This window comes from Cebus imitator, unplaced genomic scaffold (assembly GCF_001604975.1).
Source record: "Cebus imitator isolate Cc_AM_T3 unplaced genomic scaffold, Cebus_imitator-1.0 Scaffold95, whole genome shotgun sequence".
Taxonomy (NCBI): domain Eukaryota; kingdom Metazoa; phylum Chordata; class Mammalia; order Primates; family Cebidae; genus Cebus; species Cebus imitator.
In genome coordinates, this window is record NW_016107410.1 from 6,604,842 (window position 1) to 6,626,547 (window position 21,706).

General features: G+C 34.8%; 1 protein-coding gene across 22 annotated transcripts in view; it reads left to right on the forward strand.

Annotated features, from left to right (window-relative positions):
* The window catches only part of R3HDM1 (R3H domain containing 1), a 195,160-nt gene that overhangs the window by 102,386 nt on the left and 71,068 nt on the right, over positions 1-21,706 (forward strand). For 7 of the 22 annotated variants that reach the window (XM_037741156.1, XM_037741162.1, XM_017536044.2 and 4 more), the window contains 11 exons: positions 368-427; positions 511-651; positions 4,591-4,699; positions 4,791-4,886; positions 7,374-7,411; positions 7,495-7,545; positions 7,676-7,902; positions 10,594-10,848; positions 14,500-14,648; positions 18,547-18,648; positions 20,390-20,692. In XM_037741156.1, coding sequence (XP_037597084.1) covers positions 368-427; positions 511-651; positions 4,591-4,699; positions 4,791-4,886; positions 7,374-7,411; positions 7,495-7,545; positions 7,676-7,902; positions 10,594-10,848; positions 14,500-14,648; positions 18,547-18,648; positions 20,390-20,692 — 1,531 coding nt within the window. Of the gene's footprint in view, positions 1-367; positions 428-510; positions 652-2,326; positions 2,527-4,590; positions 4,700-4,790; positions 4,887-7,373; positions 7,412-7,494; positions 7,546-7,675; positions 7,903-10,593; positions 10,849-14,499; positions 14,649-18,546; positions 18,649-20,389; positions 20,693-21,706 lie in introns of those variants that run through there. The other 15 variants (XM_017536057.2, XM_037741164.1, XM_017536053.2 and 12 more) reach the window with 7 other exon arrangements.

The window sequence follows — 21,706 nt, forward strand, 5'->3', positions numbered from 1 at the left end:
GTAGATCAAAATACATTTAAGTTCCTTCATTATTTATAAACAAAAAAAATGAATTTAAGAATAGTCACATGTTGATGATTGTTAAAGTTGGGTGATGGGTACATCAAAATTCATTACACTATTCTCTACATTAGTTTATGTGTGAACGCTTACATAATAAAAAGTTAAACTAAAAAAATCATCTTTTATTGTTTTAAAACATTACTGTTTTAAAACATTAATAAATATTCTAGCATCAAGATTGGGATAGTCATGAATGTATAGTTTTTAAGGGGTAAAATTTAGCTGTATAGATCATAGCCTGTTGATGTTTGTGATTACTTCATTGCTAAGTTTTACATATAAGAGTCTTCATATTTTGTTTCAGGGACAGAATGATGCTGTTGAAATTGGAACAGGAAATTTTAGATTTCATTGGTAATAATGAGTAAGTCCTGACATTTAACAAGAAAAGAAATTGTCATCACCATTCTCCTTGACTTACTAAATTGGTTTTTCTTGTGCTTCTAGGTCTCCACGTAAAAAATTCCCCCCAATGACATCTTACCATAGGATGCTATTACACAGAGTAGCCGCTTACTTTGGATTAGACCACAATGTTGATCAGAGTGGGAAGTCTGTCATAGTAAACAAAACTAGCAATACAAGAATGTAAGTGTCAAGAGATGTAACTACATATTATATATCTAAACAATAATACTTTATCTTTCTATAGTACCTTACATCTGAGGTTTTCCACATGTTAGAGCAGTCTAATCAGGTTTCATGATAACCTTGTGATAGGATTGTAAAACACATTTAGTTTACTGGGAACAAAACACATCAAATAAGGTCTATGAATGAGGAATGGGGCATGTGGTAATAAATGAAAACCCAGAGGACATGATATCAGTGATGTCTGACAACTACTCTTAGGAATTTTTTAAATTAATTTAGATAGCTACCTTAGTCAAATTTGGAAAAAAAAAAAAGAGAGAGAGAGAGCAGACTCTGTCCTTAACACCCTCACATTTAATCTTCTGCCAGTTTACCATTCTTTCCAAAAGCCTCCAGATTTACTCCTTTTCTCTCACAATTCTTAAGAAAGTGGGACTGTTGGTTAATGCAATATCATCCATAGTGCTGTCTTCTTCCTGGGCTATGTATGATTCACTGAGGAAAAATTTTAAAGAGTTAGGAGGAGCTTTCGTTTTAAGAATTAATTGCTTTATAGTGTTGCTGAAGTAAATCATCATTGCTGTTATTTGGGAGCAGAAGACCCAATGCAGAGGCACCCAAGTTATAAAACATACACAGCTCGTCCATTACATCTTCTGCCTATTTATAAGGCTAATCCTAAAGCAACTATCGGAGTTCAGCTAAAATTTATATTTTGGTGGTAATTTGCCTATCAAAAGGAATTTCAGTTTCATATGAGGCAGCAACAAGTCTGTGGTAATGAATAACAGTCAACTTCAGATGGCATAAATAATCCTTTTTGATTCATTAGTTTTCTGTGTTTCCAGTAGCCAGATTTCTCCCAGGTTCTTATCTATGAGTGATTTGATTTGCATGATTATATTTAATTCATCTATGCCTTTTCTGATTTATGGCCTTTTATCCTTATAGCTGCCATGTCACTTGCTGGAACTATTGGTTTTCTTCCATTTTAAATAGTCTTTATCAACTAAGTAGATATATTTAGTATTTTTAAATGATTGTTCCTATACACCCTCACATTTAATCTTCTGCCAGTTTACCATTCTTTCCAAAAGCCTCCAGATTTACTCCTTTTCTCTCACAGTTCTTAAGAAAGTGGGACTGTTGGTTAATGCAATATAGTGAAAATAGATGGGTTTAGACAGGGATCTTTTCTTTCTATAGGGATTAAATGTTACCAAAATGTGAGTCTGATTTAATTTTCATTAAAATTTAAATTTTCATATCCCTTAGTCTTTTTAAAATATTCTTTTCAATTAGTCTTTTTCCAATCAGTTATATCAAGACTACAGCAGGATAGTAACCATTAAGCTATGAGCTGAGCTAGAGGTGAATAGAACTATAATGCATTTAACCAGTACCTCTCAACATTACTCAGAGCTGCTGGATACCCAAGCACATATACATTAGCAGGCATTTTGACTAACATTTTGACTGATGACTCTCTAAGGTTTTCAATACAGTGTAACCTCAGTTATTTGAATTCTATGAATGATACCAGAAAGCTTTAGGGTTCTCTTTCTGAAGATAAAAAAAAGTAAGGCTCAATAACATAATTATAACCAGACGTTTCAGATCATTGAAGTTACACTGTATTCTTATTTTATATCTTCTGGGATATAAAGAAGGTTGTAAATCAGAAAACCTTAGAGATCTGCTCCACATTGAATAAAAACAAACTTACCTTTTCCTCATAGGGAGATTACCCGCTCCAGCCTTGAATCAGTGGTGCGGATGTCAACAACCCAGTGTCCACTGGGGTGTCTCAATGGAGCGGGAAGTTGGCGATTACAGGGCAGTAAATTCAGGCATCTATTAAAGAATGAGGTAAGACAGTCTTAAGGTTAGCTGAAATGCCTGCCAGTGCTATTGGTGTGGGAATCCAGCTGCCCTTAGAAAAGTTGCCAGGCCCTTGGTTAAATCTTCTAGTTCACTTTGAAATAGCAACCTCTCATTCAAATATAAACCCCTTGAATAAGCAAATGTGACTTTGAACAGTTACAAACATAGATGACATGAGTAAATGAGGTAATCATGTGACAAAAATAACATACTGCCATTGTCAGAACTAAATAAAAATCTTTCAAAACCTTGAAGAAAACAGTCTTTTTCTTATTATTTTGGTCACAAAGCTGTTTTTCCTCTTCTTGTTTTTCTTCTTCTTATATATATATTTTTTTGTACAAATCTGTTCTCTGTTTTACCCATCTAAGTATTTTACAATAGCGATTTTATTAACTTGCTTAGATAATTCTTTTAATCTCCTTTTGCATAATTTGACAGGAGGCTTTTACATACCTTATTAGAAATTCATAGATTAAAATAAGCGTTCAGAAGTGTCACTTCAGTTCTAGGGCCGGGTGTGGTGGCTCACGCCTATAATCATAACACTTTGGAAGACTGGGACGGGTGGATCACTTGAGATCAGGAGTGCGAGACCAGCCTAGCCAACATGGTGAAACCCCATCTCTACTAAAATACAAAAAAAAAAAAAATTAGCTGGGCATGGTGGTAGCCGCCTGTAATTCTACTTACTCAGGAGGCTGTGATAGGAGAATCTGCTTGAACCCAGGAGGCAGAGGTTGCAGTGAGCCAAGATCGCACCACAGCACTCCAGCCTGGGTGACAGAGCAAGCCTCTGTCTCAAAAAAATAAAAAATTAAAAAAAAAAAGAAGTCCATGTAGGCTCTATAAATAAGGAAGTTTGCTGAAAATGTCATTACTCAGATATATTTGGATTTGAAATTTACTTAGGTTATTCACATATATCATATGACTATATAATAGATACTTGAACTGTATATTAAAACTAGGGGTTCAATGAGATTTTTCTCTAGAGCCATTGAATATATTTTTATATTTTATATTTCAAAAGAATAATTCCACTTTTATAATAGAATGATATTTAGTGACAAGAGTATTGATTGAATTAATTTGTGAAGCTGAAATTTTATGTAATTGTGATTTTTCCAAGGGCTACAATCTTTTGTTTGTCCTCTAGGTCACAGTGGAACTTGCAATATTTCTGTAGAAGAAGGATGAATCCACTATAAAATATATTGCCAAGATTTCATAATCATTACTTAGGTCACAACTTTAACCTCTATAAAAGCACCTCTCTTTTCTAATCTGTTACAGTCAATGTTAAACAAAGCTGTGCCCTGCTATAACTTAAAATTCATGGACGCACTTTGAAGTAGTCTCTAAGTTTTTAGCTAATTGAATGACAGAATATTTTATTGCTTTCAGTTGTATAACACCAAACTAGGTACCATAGGAGTGGCATAAGATACAATCCTGTACTTTCCTTGTCCCAGCATTTTTTCTTAGATTTAGATGAGGCAATACAGGCTTTGGGTCTAACTGACCCAAGCTCCAAGTATGGCTTAATCATATGCTTGCCTCTGACCTTGCACAGTTGCTTAAGCCATTTGAACCTCAGTTTGCTCAATAGTATTTATAACAGTAACTAACTTCTGAGTGTTTACTGTTTTATGTGCTATTGACATGCTCATTTCATCTTCAGAACAACCCTAAGAAATAGGTACACTATACCTACACTATACCCATTTTACAAACAAACTGGGAAAGAGAAAGGTTAAGTAACTTGTGCAAGTCATAAAGCAGCTAAAGTGCTAAAGCTCAATCTTTGAATCCAAGCACTCTGACTCCAGAGCCCACATTGTATTTGATATGGCCTCTCAACCATACATGGAATAGTGTTTTTTCTTGTGAGATTATTGTGTGGACTAAATGAGATTGCATAAGTATCTATGAATGGCACTAAAAAGCAGTAACTTTTATTGCTTCTATAAAATGTTATGTTTAACTTCTTTGCTGATATTATACATTATCTTTTCTTGTTCCTTTGTTTTGCTTTTTTTTTTTAAGACCTGATCAGAAATTTAATGAACATATTAAGGATGATAAAAGTGAAGACTTTCAAAAACGTTATATCCTCAAGAGAGATAACTCTAGCTTTGACAAAGATGATAATCAGGTAATCTTCAACAATTGTAGAATTTTTATAGGTGCAAGACATATTATATACCAGTAGTTCATTTTGCTAAAAAGTATCCTCTTTTCTGTAGATGAGAATACGTTTGAAAGATGACAGAAGAAGCAAATCTATAGAAGAAAGAGAAGAAGAATACCAGAGAGCTAGAGACCGAATATTTTCCCAAGACGTATGTACTAACATATTTAGATCTTCATATTAGAATATATTCTAATTGCATTGTAGGGTCTTAGTCTCCCTTTCATCTATTGATCACATTTATTTTTAATCACATTTGTTGCTTATAAGGTCGTCTTTTAGAAATATTGAGATCAGTTTTGCTTGTGTTATTAATTTAATAGTTTATAAATACTACATTGCAGTAGTTATGTAAAATTTTACAGAAGTTGGAAGCAGGTGGACTACAGGAGTCATTCAAAGAATATTGGCCACCGTATATAGTTTGTGTGATTTTTTTTTTCCCCCAGTCTGACTTCTGACAGACTTGAGATTTTTATTAATAGAGTATTGGTCTACTGTCTACAAAATTATATACCCTGGAGCCTACTTGTTAGTAGACTTTCTTTGACAAACAACTTATTTCTTCTTTTGAAATAAAGCTAATTGGTTTTTTTAGGTTAATATTTGTTTTCTACTTTTTAAGTGATTATACTAGATAGGCCTTCTAAATTGCTAATTGTTTTATGCATGTATGCCAGAAGAGAATCAATTTGTTTTTTGTCAACAGCTGTTAAGCATCTTTCCTGTAATGTATGTTAATCTGCTAAAGATAGAATTTCCCTCTGTGTTTAAAAAAAGATTAAATAACATTAAAATCCAGACTGTAGGTTAAGAACTTATAACATTCATTCAACAAATTTTATTGAGCACCTGTAATAAGTGCTGTCCTAGGCACTGTAGAACATATTCATGGACAGTTATAATAATTTATCCCCAAAACAACCCTATATGGTAGATTAGGGCTATCATCATTTTTACTTTACAGATAAGGAATCTGAGATTCCAGGAGGCTAAGTAGAATAGAGATCACACAGCTAGAAAATGGTAGAGTTGGCATTTCAACCAGGTCTGCTGAACTCCAAGCCTATATTAAATATCGTCTCTAGTTTATAAGGTAGATGAGGTCTCTACCCTTGATAAATCGTCAAGCAGTGACAACATGGTGTGTGGTTTATATAAAGACATGAAGATATAATAGGTGACACACCAGATAAGCACCACAAACCAGAACTGGGGAAGGGATGGGAGAGTTAGCTTCCAAGAAGAAACCTTACAGAAGTGAAGAATTTCAAGTAGAGCGTCAGTATTTATAGTGGCCCAGAGGTAAGGTAGAACTTGACACACGTTAGGAATGGAAAGATTTAAGAGCAGGCCAGGTGCAGTGGCTCACACCTGTAATTTCACCACTGTGGGAGGCCGAGGTGGGTGGATCACTTAAGCTCAGGAGTTCAAGACCACTCTGAGCATACTTGAGCTCAGGAGTTGAAGAACAGCCTGAGCGACATGGCAAAACCCCATCACTACAAAAAATTAGTCAGGTATGGTGGTATACATCTGTAGTTCCAACTACTTGGGAGACTGAGACAGGAGGATCTCCTGTACCCAAGAAGTAGAGGTTGCAGTGACCCAAGATGGCATTGCTGCACTCCAACCTGGGTGACAGAGTGAGATCCTGTCTCAACAAAAAGATTCAGAGTAGCCACATTCTGGCCTGAGTGATACAGGAAGTGAGGAAAGTTTAGATTGGAAAAATATTCAGAAATGAGATTATTTGGCCCTGAAGGTTTAAGGTGGTTGGACTTCTAGGGTTTTGGGTGTTGTTTTTTCATTTTTGGGGGCTGGTTGGTTTGTTTTGCTTTTGGCTTTTTTCTTTTTTGGTCAGCAGACTTTCTTTGTAAAGGTCAGATGATAGCTCTTTTAGGCATTTTGAGCCACAGAGTCTTCATTGCAACTACTCAAATCTGAATTTTTTTTCTACTCAAGTGTGAAAGCAGCCACAGACAATACATAAATGAATGGTCATGACTGTGTTCCTTATTTGCAGAAACAGGTGTCTGGCTATAGTTTGCTGATACTTGTGCTAAAACATCAGGGAGCCATTCAGGTGAGAAGAGTTATGATCAGATTGGTATTTGGAGAGATTGCTCCTGTTATGTAAAATAGGGGAAAAAAAGGTAGCTGGAAAACTAGTTAGAAGACTGTTGTAATCATACAAACAAAAATGGTCATTCCTAACCCAGGTTTACAGTGCTGAAAGACTTGCACCATTAAAGTATAACTACTTGTTCACTGCTCTAGCTACAGATAAACCACAGGTGATCAAATATTTGTTAAGTGAATGAGGTGGAATACATATTCTATATATACCTTGAATATATAATGAAAATGGGTTCACTTATTTGGAAGATAATATTTGAATTTCAAATTAATTTGAACCACCAAATGAATAGCTTTAGGATATATATATATTTGTTAAAAGTAAGCATAGGATCTCCAAACCAGAAAAATAGAGAATCCATTATTATTTATTTGTGTACCCTTATCACCATTTTGAACTTACATTACTACTCATGATTTTTATTGTCATCATTGGTTTATAGATGGCATTATATATTTGACAAAAGCTCAACTTGTTGTATCTATTCTTTCTTTCTAGTCCCTGTGTTCCCAAGAGAATTATATTATTGACAAAAGGTGAGGGAATTTTTAACATCTGTTTTGGTAATTGTCTGACTGATGCTAATAAAAATTAAAATGTCTTATTAAAACACCAACAGACTCCAAGATGAGGATGCCAGTAGTACCCAGCAGAGGCGCCAGATATTTAGGTATTGGAAGCTTGTTTTTAATACAGTATTGAAAAATTATGCCTGTTGTGAGGCCAGCTGGCATAAAGCATTTTTTTATTCTTTTTTTTCCCTTGCATTAGCTTTTCAAAGTTTTATTTCTAAATTACAGAGTTAATAAAGATGCTTCAGGGAGATCTACAAATAGCCATCAAAGCAGCACGGAGAATGAGTTGAAGTACTCAGAACCACGACCCTGGAGCAGCACAGATTCAGACAGCTCTCTTCGAAACCTGAAACCCGCTGTAACCAAAGCCAGCAGCTTCAGTGGAATCTCAGTCCTGACAAGAGGTGATAGTTCTGGAAGCAGCAAAAGCATAGGCAGGCTTTCAAAAACAGGTATAAATATCTACATAGAACTGTGAAATCGAGTCATTAGTTTTCCTAATGTTGTCTTAGCTCCTTATTTATCATATGGCTTCTAATTATCCTAAAATATAAAATCACTACCAATAGTACCTTGACCACCTCCAAAGTACTTAAGGGGTAATATGTTTCATGACATGAGGATTTACTCTCTGTCCTGGAGACAGATTTACAAACATCAATTAACATAAAAATTATTCTCTATTGTGATGTAAACTTATAGTCAGGTAGGTTCGATGAAATGTCATCTCTTGTTTGAATGCCCATAGTTCATTAGAAATTGTTTATTACTCATTTGTAGTTAGAAGTTGGTGGAAGGCATGGTTTCTCACCTAGGATTATTTAACACTGATTGCTTTTTCAGCTAATAATATCAATTATTGGTTGCATTTTTTATGATAAAGTTCTTCATTTCCCATTTAAAAAAAGAATTGAATTGCTGAGGAGATTTTGAGGAATTTAAAAATCCAAGATAAATAACTATTACAAGTGACTGGAAAGTTCAATAATCTTATTCTTCTGCCTGCTTCCTTAGGGTACAATGGCTCATAACATTTCCTCTTTTCATTTTCACTAACTGGCTTCAATACTAAAGAAGCTCATGTGTTTATAGGACCCTTGTAGATCTTTATTTTTATCCCAAAATTAGCATGAAAGTCAGAAATGGCTGTTTCTCTGGCCTGGCACTGTGGCTCATGCCTGTAATCCCAGCACTTTGGGATCCCAAGGCGGGCAGATCACCTGAGGTCAGGAGTTCAAGACCATCCTGTCCAACATGACAAAACCCCACTTCTACTTAAAATATTAAAAAATCAGCAGGACATGGTGGCGCATGCCTGTAGTCCCAGCTACTTGGGAGGCTGAGGCAAGAAAATTGCTTCACGCCGGGAGGCAGAGGCTACAGTGAGCCAAGATCGTACCTGTACTCCAGCCTGGGCAACAGAGCGAGACTCCATCTCAAAAAAAAGAAAAAAAGAAAAAGAAAAGTGACTATTTCTCTCTAACCTGTTTGGGTAAGCCTAAACATAAGGTATTATAAACCTAAGAATGGATGGGCATATTTGAATTGAAAAGCTGTAATCAATGCTTTAAATTATTAAAGCTTATGAATTGCAGTTGCCATCTTATTTTTCTTTTTTTTGGAGATGGATTCTCTCACTGCCGCCCAGGCTGGAATACAGTGGCACAATCTCTGCTCAATGTAACCTCCACTTCCCAGTTCAAGTGATTATCTTGCTTCAGCCTCCCAAGTAGCTGGGATTACAGGTGTCTGCCACCATGCCCAGCTAGTTTTTTGTATTTTTAGTTTCACTGCGTTGGCCAGGCTGGCCTTCAGCTCCTGACCTCATGATCCGTCTGCCTTGGCCTCCCAAAGTGCTAGGATTACAGGCGTGAGCCACCGAGCCTGGCCTGCAGTTGCCATCTTTTTAATGTACAATGTGGTCATATTGAAAATATCATAGTATCTATGTTAGGATATTGCTAAAAAAATTTTATCAGTATAAGAAATCTGCTTATGTACCAAATATGCATTATTTGGGAAATGGCCACTTAGTAATCATAACAGAAAAAACTGTATCATGAGAAAATTATGTAGACACACTGCCAAATCAAAACATTTTAAGAATGTGTACTATATGTATTGTATATTCTCTTCAAAGATGAAAAGAAATACTAATTGACCCTTTTAAAAGGTAAAAAAATGTTTTGTTTTTAATTCCTAAGGTAAATTGATAGTTCTTTGGAAGAGTTATTTTGGTACAACTTAAAATAGAAGCTGTCCTTTAGAAGGCAGTCTGTATAGTATATGATAGTTGTTTCACTCATTAAAAATTAATTCTCTATCCCAGAGTCAATTCTCTTATTCAAAACCTAATTACTATATACATAAGATCCCTCATTGTCCACCTTTTTTATCCATTATGCTAAAAATCAATTACACTTTCAGTTCCTCTGTGATAGAAAATGGAATAAATTGCAGGGATGAAAGCAGTTAAAAATCAGTTATCAAATTAGTATATTAAGTTCAGTAAGAAATAAATTTTAAGCTGAATCCAGTAATTCACGGTATCTCTGTCACTTGATTAGATAAAATACTCAAAGTCAATTTTACATTTCGGGAAGATGCTTTGATAGTAAACTGAGAAATGAGATTCCACAATTAAACTGGACAATTGTTTCTCTTAATACAGAATTTATTATTTCTGTTATTTCTTACACTAAATCTTTCTGTGTTCTTATAGATAAGGCATTTCTGATATTAAAGGTTTTGGGTATTTTGCTGTACTAAATTCTTTTTCCTAGGGAAAAATTATAATCAATATATTTCTAGGTATTAATCTAACAGGTAAAATGTACATAACTTTGTCCTTTTGGGAATGTGGGTAATGTGCTTTTTGTGGCTGTCTGTGGCTGGTGGTGTTATAAACGTGCTTAAGTTGCATGCTTTTTGCAGTGATTTCTCTGACAACTTAAGTAATCAGTTTGCTGTATTAAACTTGTTCCTTATAGGGAGGGTAAGCAAATGTGAACAGCAAATTAAAAATAGCCAGTGCTTTTATGTAGTAACTGCATGTTATGCAATGTAAATTTTATTATGTCTTTAAAACCTGTGTTTTTATATGAGGTTTAAAAAATCCATATTTTTCATTACTCCTCTTCTAGGTTCTGAGTCTTCTGGTAGTGTAGGGTCATCTACAGGCTCTCTTTCTCACATCCAGCAGCCTCTTCCAGGTACAGCTCTCAGCCAGTCTTCTCATGGCGCACCTGTCGTCTATCCAACTGTCAGCACTCATAGTTCTCTTTCCTTTGATGGTGGCCTAAATGGGCAAGTCGCATCTCCTAGCACTAGCTTCTTTTTGCTTCCCTTGGAAGCCGCAGGCATACCACCTGGCAGTATTCTGATCAACCCACAAACAGGTTGGTATCCAGAAAAAGGTGTTTCAGGAATTATCTGAAAATTTAAGGATACTTATTAAATGTATTTTCTGAATATGTGTAGTCAGCTTTTTATTATTCATGAATACTTAGCATTTTCCAAGAACTTTAACAAAAACACTTCTGCTAGGAAAGTTTAAAAGACATTTACATTGGAAAGCATTTGTCCCCTTGTGATATCTTCTAGGCCAGAATAATAGCCTGATTATAATTTTAAAAAATTTATTTCCTAGAAATGAGACAACTACCTATGAAAGAGCTTTGTTTGATATAACAGTTATTTTAACCACCGGTGATTTCTTGGGATGATATAATAATTTTATACTTGGGAAAATTGGTGCATTTTATGAAGAAGGACCAAATAAGCAGCTCTTTTTCACAATACAATGGAATAGGAAAAAAAAAAGAATTGCCCTTCAGAATGTGGTGATTGTTTTCTACTGAGGAAAAGCTAAAGGACATCTTAGTGGTTTTTAAAAAAAAAACTTGGGACCAGTCATTCTATATTAATATTGACAATACATATCCTTTGCAATTAGCTAACAGTAATTTATGTTTTTGGAGCATTTACTTGTACCATATGCTCTGTTAGGTGCTTTAAATATGTTACAATAACCTTGATAGGCAGGTGAAATCCTCATTTACAAATAAGGAAACTGAACCTCAGAGAGGTGAAAAACTGCAGTTGTAGTACATTTCACTATGTAAATTGGTAAAAATTATTTATATAGAAAAAAATATGATCTTTTAAAATATCACAATAAGTCTTGGTCTCTTCAAGATAACATAACCCAGTCATTTGGCAAGGTAATAAAAATGCTCCTTGATCTTTTGTTAACTTTAAACCTCATGGATTTAGCTGATGTAGTCTCATCATAATGGCAGTAGTTTACAGGCCAATACAGGTGGAAGTATCAGGTCTCTAAGTGTTCCTGGACCTTTCCTTTTGTGTGCAGTAGAGAAAATCATGGCTTGGGACTCGATACTTTCAGGTTTTGTTCACATCTCTTTTTAAGATAAAGTATGCAAACGTTTGTTTCTCTTATAAGAATTAAATTAGCATAAATAACTGTTTTTCAGAAATTCACTTTTTGCTTAATAATTACCTTCTTAAGTAAAACAAAAAAAAATAAAAAATAAAAAAACAAAAAAATAATAATTACCTTCTTATTCTTCAGGGTATTAGTTACTAACCTTCCTGTTTTTGTGAAGCAAGATATAAGATGATTTAATATTTTACCGTTTCCTATTCTTCATTCAAAACATATTAATACGGTTTTGGTAACATGAAAGATTCAGTTGCTTAGGAAGGGATAGAGTGAGAAACTGATCGGCCTGAAATTGAATTGTGCCATTAATTTAGATGAATCCAAAAGTGATCTCTTTGGTTTTTGACAACAGTATTACTATACATTTAACTTTTTTCAGGTGACCCTTAGATTACTTCTGACCACTTTCACCCAAATCTGCTCCACCAGTTTTATTTTTCCAAATTATTTAAGTCAACAAATACCCTGCACAACTTGTTTTTAATTATCTATAACTATCACAAAAATTATCAGTATGCTAATTGATGAAAATAATTTTACTTTAGAGCACTTTTTCTGCTTGAAAGCTATAGACTAGTATAGTCTTCTGTCCCAAATATTATTATTTTATATCATAAGTTTCCTAGAAAAAAAAAAAAAATGGAGAGGGATTTACTGTGGAAGAATGGATGTTTTTAACAACAATTTAAGAAACTGTTCTTCAGTCAAATTTTTCTGTTTCTCTGTAATTTTCTCACTCATAGTTGTTGAACAGGTAATTTCATCTAGTCATTTCTTGATTTTTTTTTTAACAATCCAATTTTAGTGAAAAAAAATACTAATCTTTTGATCTATGTTTTGAAAAAATGTCTGGAAGACAGTATCCAAAATGTTACTTATATGATTATGGGGAATTCCACAATAGCAAAGACATGGAATTAACCTAAATGCCCATCAATGATAGACTGGAAAAAGAAAATGTGGTACATATACACCATAAAATACTATGAAGCCATAAAAAAGAACAAGATCATGTCTTTTGCGGGAACACAGATGGAACTAGAGGCCATTATTCTTAGCAAACTAATGCAGGAACAGAAAACCAAATACCACATGTTCTCACTTACAAGTGGTAGCTAAATGCTGAGAACACATGGACACATAGAAGGAAACAACACATTCTGGGACTTATCGGAGAGGGGAGGGTGGGAAGAAGGAGAGAATCAGGAAAAATAACTATGGGTGACAAAATAATTTGTATAATAAACTACCATAACACAAGTTTACCTGTATAACAAACCTGCCCATATACCCCTGAACTTAAAATAAAAGGTAAATTACACATACAAAGATTGTGGGGAATTTCTTTTTTATCTCTGTTACTTTCTTAGACTAAAAATGTTATATTTTGTAATAAGAAAAAGTTGTTTAGAGTATATGTGTAGAGAAGCCAGGCACAGTGGTTCACACCTATAATCTGAGCACTTTAGGAGACTAAGGCGAGTGGATCACATGAGGTCATGAGTTCGAGAACAGCCTGACCAACCTGGTAAAACCCCATCTCTACTAAAAATATAAAAATTAGCTGGGCATGGTGGCAGGTGCCTATAATGCCAGCCACTTGGGAAGCTGAAGCAGGAGAATTGTTTGAATCCAGGGGAGACTGAGGTTGCAGTGAGCTGAGATTGCCCCACTGCACTCCAGCCTGGGCAACAGAGCAAGACTGTCTCAAAAAAACAAAAAGAGGTGGTAAAATAAGGACAGTACCATCAAGTTTACAATATGAAGCATGAAGCTGTTAATCATTTTAGTTTTCATCCAGTTCTAATTTTGTTAGTGAAATATATGTAATGCGGCCTAAAAATTAAATATTTCCTACCTCCTAATAAAAACTAATGAATAACTTTCCAGTATCCTGAAGTCAAACATTTTCTCTTTGAACTGAAATATAGCCTTATAGAACCCCAATCCTGTAACAATTTCTTAGGCTAAATGTGTTTCATAATTCAGTTTTTCAGAAAATACTACATATTATAAAATAAAGCTAGGATTACTTTGGGAGGCCGAGTTGGGCAGATCACCTGAGATCAGGAAATCAAGACCAGCCTGGCCAGCATGGTGAAACCCCATCTACTAAAAATACAAAAATTAGCCAGGTGTGGTGTCACATGCCCATAATCTTAGCTACTCAGTAAGCTGAGACGGGACAATTGTTTGAACCCAGGAGGCAGAGGTTGCAGTGAAGTGAGATTGTGCCACTGTACTCCAGCCTGGACAACAAAGCAAGATTCCATCTAAAAAAATAATAATAATTAATTGATTAATTAAATTAAGCTCACTAGTGGTCTGGGGCAGCACCTCATAATAAGAAATGCAGTAAAACATTTGAATATTAACTCTAAGTGAGAAAAATAAAGACTTTTAATAGCCTCATGTCGGATCAGGCTATTTCCCAAGCTAAGGAAATCTTTTGGTTTTCAAAATATTAGATTTTTTGTAATTGTGGTTAAGGGATTTTGGACATGCTTTGTAAATTTTTAGTAGGAGCACCTATTTTCTATCTGTATTCTAAGTTTTTTTTTTTCCTTCTTGTTAAATTTTTCAGGTCAGCCCTTCATAAACCCAGATGGGAGTCCAGTTGTGTATAATCCTCCTATGACTCAACAACCAGTTAGACCCCAAGTGCCTGGACCTCCACAGCCACCTCTGCCACCCCCACCTCAACAACCAGCAGCTAATCACATTTTCTCACAGGTGCACATATCCACGATTATGTAATGCTAAGTTGACATGCCTTTACATATTTGGGACTAAATGCACTAATTATAATTGAAATAGCCCAAGTAAGTATCTCTTAGAACTTTAATATTCTGCCACCGGTGATACTCCACTCACTACTCATAGGAAAAGAGAGATAACTTCAAGGGCTTTTCTACTGATAGATACTGAAAATATATTGGAAAGAAGGAAATTGTTTTAATCTTATGAGACTATCTGGTGAGTATTATCCCTATTTCACAACAGCAAGAAATGGACAACAGGAGGAATAAAAATGAAACTGAGATTATTCATTGGCCAAGTGAGCAAAGTGAGTTGTTTTAAGATTCCACAGATTAAGCAGTTAGAAGAAACTGAGAGAGGCTGCTCAGGCTCTACAAGGTACTCTTCATCCATTCTACCTACCCTATGAAAGATAAAGCAGTTCTGAGTTAGAAATCCCAAAAGTACTCTTAATAATATTTTGAGTTTGTAAAAATGTTTAGAATTTACACATTCATTTTCACAAGCAGTCTTTTTCCCCTAAAGATGTATTTTGTCCATTTTGGGGGAACTTGATTATACCAGTATGAACTCTTATTTTTATCCTAACTTTTAAAGGTTATTTAACATATCAAAGTTTATGTAGTTAGTTAGACGTCTTTTTCCCTGCAAGACTCTAAATATTCCATTGGTGAAAACATGCAGAGTAATTTTGTAGGAAAGAAGTGTGATGTGCTGGGCAGGGTGGCTCACACCTGTCATCCCAGCACTTTTGGAGGCTGAGGTGGGCAGATCATAAAGTCAGGAGTTCGAGGCCAGCCTGGCCAAAATGGTGAAACCCCTGCCTCTAGTAAAAATACAAAAATTAGTCGGGCATGGTGGTGTGTGCCTGTAGTCCCAGCTACTTGGGAGGCTGAGGCAGGAGAATCACTTGAGCCTGGAAGTTGCAGTGAGCCGAGTTCTGGCCACTGTACTCCAGCCTGGGTGACAGAGCAAGACTCTGTCTCAAAAAAAAAAAAAAATTAAATGACTGTCCCTTTAAAAAAAAAAAGGGGGGGGCGGGGATCATGATAAACTTGAACTGGAGAAATTTTATTAATTTTGCTCACAAATGATATTGCAGGTTTGAAGAACATGAATTTAATTACATTATTTAATGTTGTGAAAGTCATTAAAATAATTGTACTTCTGGCAATTAAGACTCCTAATACTAGGCAAGGCAGTTTTTTTTAAAAGAAGAACTTATAGGTTTTAGATAAACTTCTAAGACAATACAAATCAGTTCATGTATGTAGAATGGATTGCCTAAAACTATTTCCACAGACTCCCATATTCCCTTCCTAAACCCATTTGTTTACATACACTAAGCTTACATAAAACTTCCCTGGCTTTCTCTGTCGTGGCTTTAGTCTTGGTCCCAAAGAGTTTCCTCTTTATTATGCTGTCATGTAGTTGTCTTTGCAGTACCATGTATTTCACCAGAAGCTTTAAAGCACTGATTTTCATTTGGTTTCATTTTTATTTAAATTTCAGTGGGAATAATGTTAATCTGGCAACTTTTAAAAATCTAGGATTTATCTGTGATTATATACTTCAGATTGTTGTCTCTTAGAACTTTGATTTAGTTATAAGAGATAGCTCTAAATGAAGATGTAGTCCACCTAGTTTAAAAACAGAGGCTTTAATGAGCTATAATTTGAATTCTTGGGGTATTCATCAAATTTCATAACATTTTTCTAGCATTACTCCAAGTGTTTCAGGTAATTCCTCATCAGATCCAGAAACAGAGACTCAAGAACAAATCATTCTCAATAAATATATTTTGTATAATCTAAAATAATTTATCAATGAGATTTTAAATAACCAAACAAAATAATGCTGTGATTTCCAAAGCCTTCAGAAGGGCTACTTTTCTTGGACATAAGATAAAACCAGTTACTTTAGGTGAATGTTGTTTTGAAGCCAATCGCACTTCAAGTAGGAAAAGGAAGTGCTAAGGCTTTTTCTCTAAATGGTGTCAGAATTTTACTTTGATCAGTCAATCTTCTAGCTCACAGTTTTTTCATTACTCTCTGAAACTCAAACATTAATTCATACCACTGGTGTTCACAATACTTTCTTTAATCACCCAGCTGACTAAAAGGTTTTTTTCATCTGACACTGACATAGGAGGTCAAGTCGTCTGAAAATTATGTCTTAATGGTTATCTAACTTAGTAACACATCAAGTAGCCTGTTCTTGAAAGTTCTAAAGCCATTACACCTCATGTCGTATAATATGTGCTGTAATTCATTGGGAAGCTCACTTATTTGTAGCCATGGGCTTTGTGAGGGACCAGAGGCTGTCGATCTTTCAGCTTTTTCTGAAAGATTTTTTTACTGCTTTTATTATAGATTATTTTGCTTTATTTTCACATATTTCTTTTTTTTTTTTTTTTNTTTAAAGATGGGGTTTCACCATGATGACCAGGCTGGTCTTGCAGGTGATCCACCCACCTTGGCCTCCCAAAGTGCTAGGATTACAGGCATAAGCCACTGCACCCAGCTTATTTTGCTTTATTTTAAGCTAGTCTAAGCCATTGCTTTTTAGAAACCATTGTGTTGATTTTGTGGTAAAAGTGTAACTCAAATCATTATCTATTTATGATGTCATAGACAAACAATGTCTATCTTAGTTGACATAGAAGTTCTCTATTTAAATTATTCCCTGAACAATCTTAATTCCATTAGTTTAACATTTTTATTCTTTTCAGAGATATTATTCAGAGGGAGATGCATGAATATACATTTCAACTAAGAGTTTTTATCAAATAAGATTCCCTGCATTTCTCATCTACTTGTTTATGTGGCTGTCTACAAGTCTTTTAATTTACCGTAGTCTGATTGCCATCTATAAAGTGGATTGTTATAGTCTTTAAGCCAATATGTATATTACCTTTTTTGTAATAAAAAATATATATGTAAGAAAATTAAATCAGATGCCAGTTTTAGTTTGTGGATGACCGACTAACTGTATTCCCAAAATTGAAAAGAGATTACAACTTCAAAAATAAAAACAAACAAACAAAAAAAACACCTGTTTTTGAGTACCCATGGGAAACATAAAAGTGTTTTTTCCTGAAACTCAAGAGTGTTTAATTAATGACCAGAGATTTCAGGTAACTGGTTTCTCAGCTCCTAACATGTACTATCTTAATAGAAATGTGTTTAGTTACAAAGAAAGTGTTTGTCTTCCTTATGTTAAAGAGATGTGTTTGTGTGTGTGTGTACGCATGTCTGTATGTATATGTGCGTTGTGCCTTAGGCTTTTATTTTTAATGGTTCCCACTATATTTTTTTATCCAGTGAATTTTTCTTATAAAATTGTTAAAAGTTAAAGGCTTTGGTCCCAAAACACTGCTTAATTATGCCTTATCAGTAAGGTAATTGGAACAGTTATTGTGTAAGTTATTACTGTCTGATACTAAGAATAAAGTTTTTTTTTTAATTTAGTGTTATACCACTAAATAGGGCAGCCGTTTCATAAAACCAAGAAATAATGAGAAGTAGTTTTGCTTTTACAGACTTAACCCAGAGGTCTTGATTAAATAATAGGATTTAAAATGCCTAAATCACCTGTTCCCATTAATCTATAGTAAAGAAATATTTTTATTGCAAAACATTATCCTCCTAATTATGTAATAAACTAAGGTGTACATATGTTTTTGAAAGTTTTAATATATTATAGTTTCTTCACTTTGTATTGTTTTTGTTGTTTTCTATGTTGTTGTATTTTAAATGACTTTATAAATGTAGTTAAAGCTATTGCCAAAAAGTGTAAATTTCCATTTTATGCAATTCTTCTAACATTTTATTCTGACATTAACATTGTTTGCCAACCTGTTATTCCTTAGCCTGTTCGTCCTCTGCAGTCCTCTTCACAGCCTGTTCAGTACTCTACAGTCCCTTACCCATCCCCGCTCCTGCCAGTCTCACCCACCCAGCAATACTCCGTGGTACTATATCTCTATTCACCTCCTGCATTGTTTCCGTGGGTGGATGTGTGATGAATGTGCAAGAATGTCATTAATGTAATAGGATCTCTTGTGATTTTTTTGAGTCAGGTATACATACGTATCCAAAAAAAGTATTTCTGGTTCATACTAGAAATAATTTATTTGGTGCCATAAAATATTGGTTATAGTGACTTATTATGGTAATTGCTTAACGTTTTTTCTACTTTTTCATAATGAAAGAATTTTCAGATTGATTATTCTAGTCCTAAGATGTTTCAGCAACTTTCTCATTGAGGTCAGTGCAGGATCTGTGCTGTCCTGGGGTGGCAGCTTTTGTCTGGGTTTAGACATTCTATTTTCTCCCCAATGCTACTGTAGGTCCAGTAGTCAGTACCAGTTCTTAGGGTGATTTGTAGCTTACAGCTACAGAAGACATTTAAGTATATTTTCTAAGAAGATTTCTAGATATTTAATATTTGATTGTAATGATACTTTCTTTAATCCGAAATATGCCCCAATTTTTATTGCAATAAGAAAATGACTTTTATCCAAGGTGACTCTGAGAGTGGTGTTACAGTTATGGTACTTGTGTTAACAATATTTGATTATATAATGTTGAAATTACAGTCCATATGTATGTTTTTTCCTTTTGAAACCATTCCCTGAATTAGGCTGATAGTGCCAGAGTATATCAGTGTGACAGTTTGGGAAGAGAGAAACCATATATTTCCAATCATTAAATCAGGCATCTCCTTTCAGTCCTTTATCTTCTCCATAGCCTTAATTTACTTTGCAAAATCCAGCAGATCTAGAAACTGCAGACGTGTCAACTTTGATCTGATGACTCAATTGCCATAGTGTTGTAAGTCATTTTTTTCATTGTTGACCTCTTGTCAAAATGTGGTATATTTTGTTGCCAGTCTGTGGTTTCTTGGGAACAGGGAGCATTTTAACCCCATATCATCATTTCAGTGATATTTTTCTGGAACAATAAGAGCTGATCCTTATGCTGCTGAGTTAGAGAAATGTTTGTCAGATAGCACATAAATCATAACCCTTGTCTTGGTAGGGCACCATTTAGCAAAAGCGTAGGAAACTGTCATTTGAATTACAGTTGTCAAATATATGACTTCAGGAACAGACTGAAAAACAACACAAGGGAAGAATGGAATGTATGGCCAAATTATTTTTAAGAGATTAGAGAAAGGACTGTGTAGTTGGATTTTATGTATTTAATTTCTGCAAGTAATTTTGATGGTTAGGGATACAAAAATGCATAGAATTTGAATTTTGCCTTCTAGGAAGAAAGGAGATAGTTTAAAGCAAATACTAATTAGTACCTTGCTCATTGCTTGGTCTTTGAAGTCCTTTCAGAAAATATTAATTGTATAATAAGAACATGCCAATTTCACTTCTACATTCTAATGTTCCTTTCATCTTCATTTAAATAAATGTCTTTTCATTTTTTAATGTGAAATGTGGCACCCTACTGTTTTCTGCATGCTGTACATCACCATTAGATATATTTTTTAAATAATTTATAATGACAGCATTGTAATATTCAGCAATAGAGTTGTCATTTTCTTGAAGCGTCACTCTATTACATCATTTCTTTGGTAGATATATATAATTTTCATAATGTGTACTATTGCACCTTATTTAAAAATAGGAAGTATTTTTCTTTGATAAGTTTGGCCTGTGTGTAGAGGGCTTACTAATTTTTGACTTGTTCCTTTCTTAGCAGGATAACCTTGGGTCTCAGTTTAGCCACATGAGTCTTGCTCGCCAGCCATCTGCTGATGGTTCTGACCCTCATGCCGCCATGCTCCAGTCCACTGTGGTTCTTCAGTCTCCACAGCAGTCTGGTTATATCATGACAGCGGCCCCTCCACCACATCCTCCTCCACCACCACCACCACCACCTCCTCCTCCTCCCCTACCACCTGGGCAGCCAGTCCCTACTGCTGGGTATTCTGCCTCTGGTCATCCTGTCAGCCAACCTGTGCTCCAGCAGCAGGGATATATTCAGCAGCCATCACCACAGGTATACTGCTTTTTAATCTTTTCATTCTTGTGGAAACCTCTCATTAAGATCAGTTTTAACTTCAAAGAACTTATTTTTAAATTCTCATGAAGATAATTTGTGAGTCTGTAAACAAAGCATAGAGTCATCTTTCCCCCACCTAAGTACATGCTAAACAACCATGTGACAGGTAAATGCTCTAGTTGGTTGGTAAAGTATGTGGGCTTTGAGGCGTTTTTCTTCCTGACTGAGAGGTGTGGATTTTTAAAAAACTAACCTAAGAGAAACACAATAAAGTGTAAATGCACTGAAAAATAAAATGGTAAGGCTGGGCACAGTCGCCCACACTATAATCCCAGCACTTTGTGAGGCTGAAGCAGACTCACAAGGCTGGGCTTGAGCCCAGGAGTTGGAGACTAGCCTGGGTAACATGGTGAAACTTTTGAATATTTAACTAGCTTTTAATTTCTGTAACAGACTCCACTTGGTTATGAAGTAGTATTCTTCTTATATATTGTGGGATTCAGTTGGCTAATATTTGTTAAAGATTTTTGCATCTATGTTCATGAAAGATACTGGTCTGCAGTTTGCTTGTAATATTTTTGGTTGTAATATCTGGGTGGTAGTAGCCTCAAAATGTGTTGGACATTGTTCCCTCCTCCTTTACTTTCTGAAGGTGTTTGTGTAGGATTGATGTTATTTCTTCTTACATGTTTGCCAGAATTCACCAATGAATTCTCTGTAGCTGGAGATTTTTTGCAGGGAAGGTTTTTAAATTACAAATTTTATTTCTTAGTAGATACAGAACAATTCCAGTTCTCTGTTTCTCTTTGGACTAAATTTTATAGTTTGTGTCCATTTCGTGTTGCACATTTTTGTTGTCAAATTGTTCTTAATATCCCTTGTGCTTTTACTGTATGTAGGATCTTAGTGGTATCCCCTTTTTATGTCTTGATATTGGTAATTTTTGTCTCTCTTTTTTCTTTATTAGTTTATCTAGATAATTTATCAATTCTTTTGATGTTCTTTAAAAAA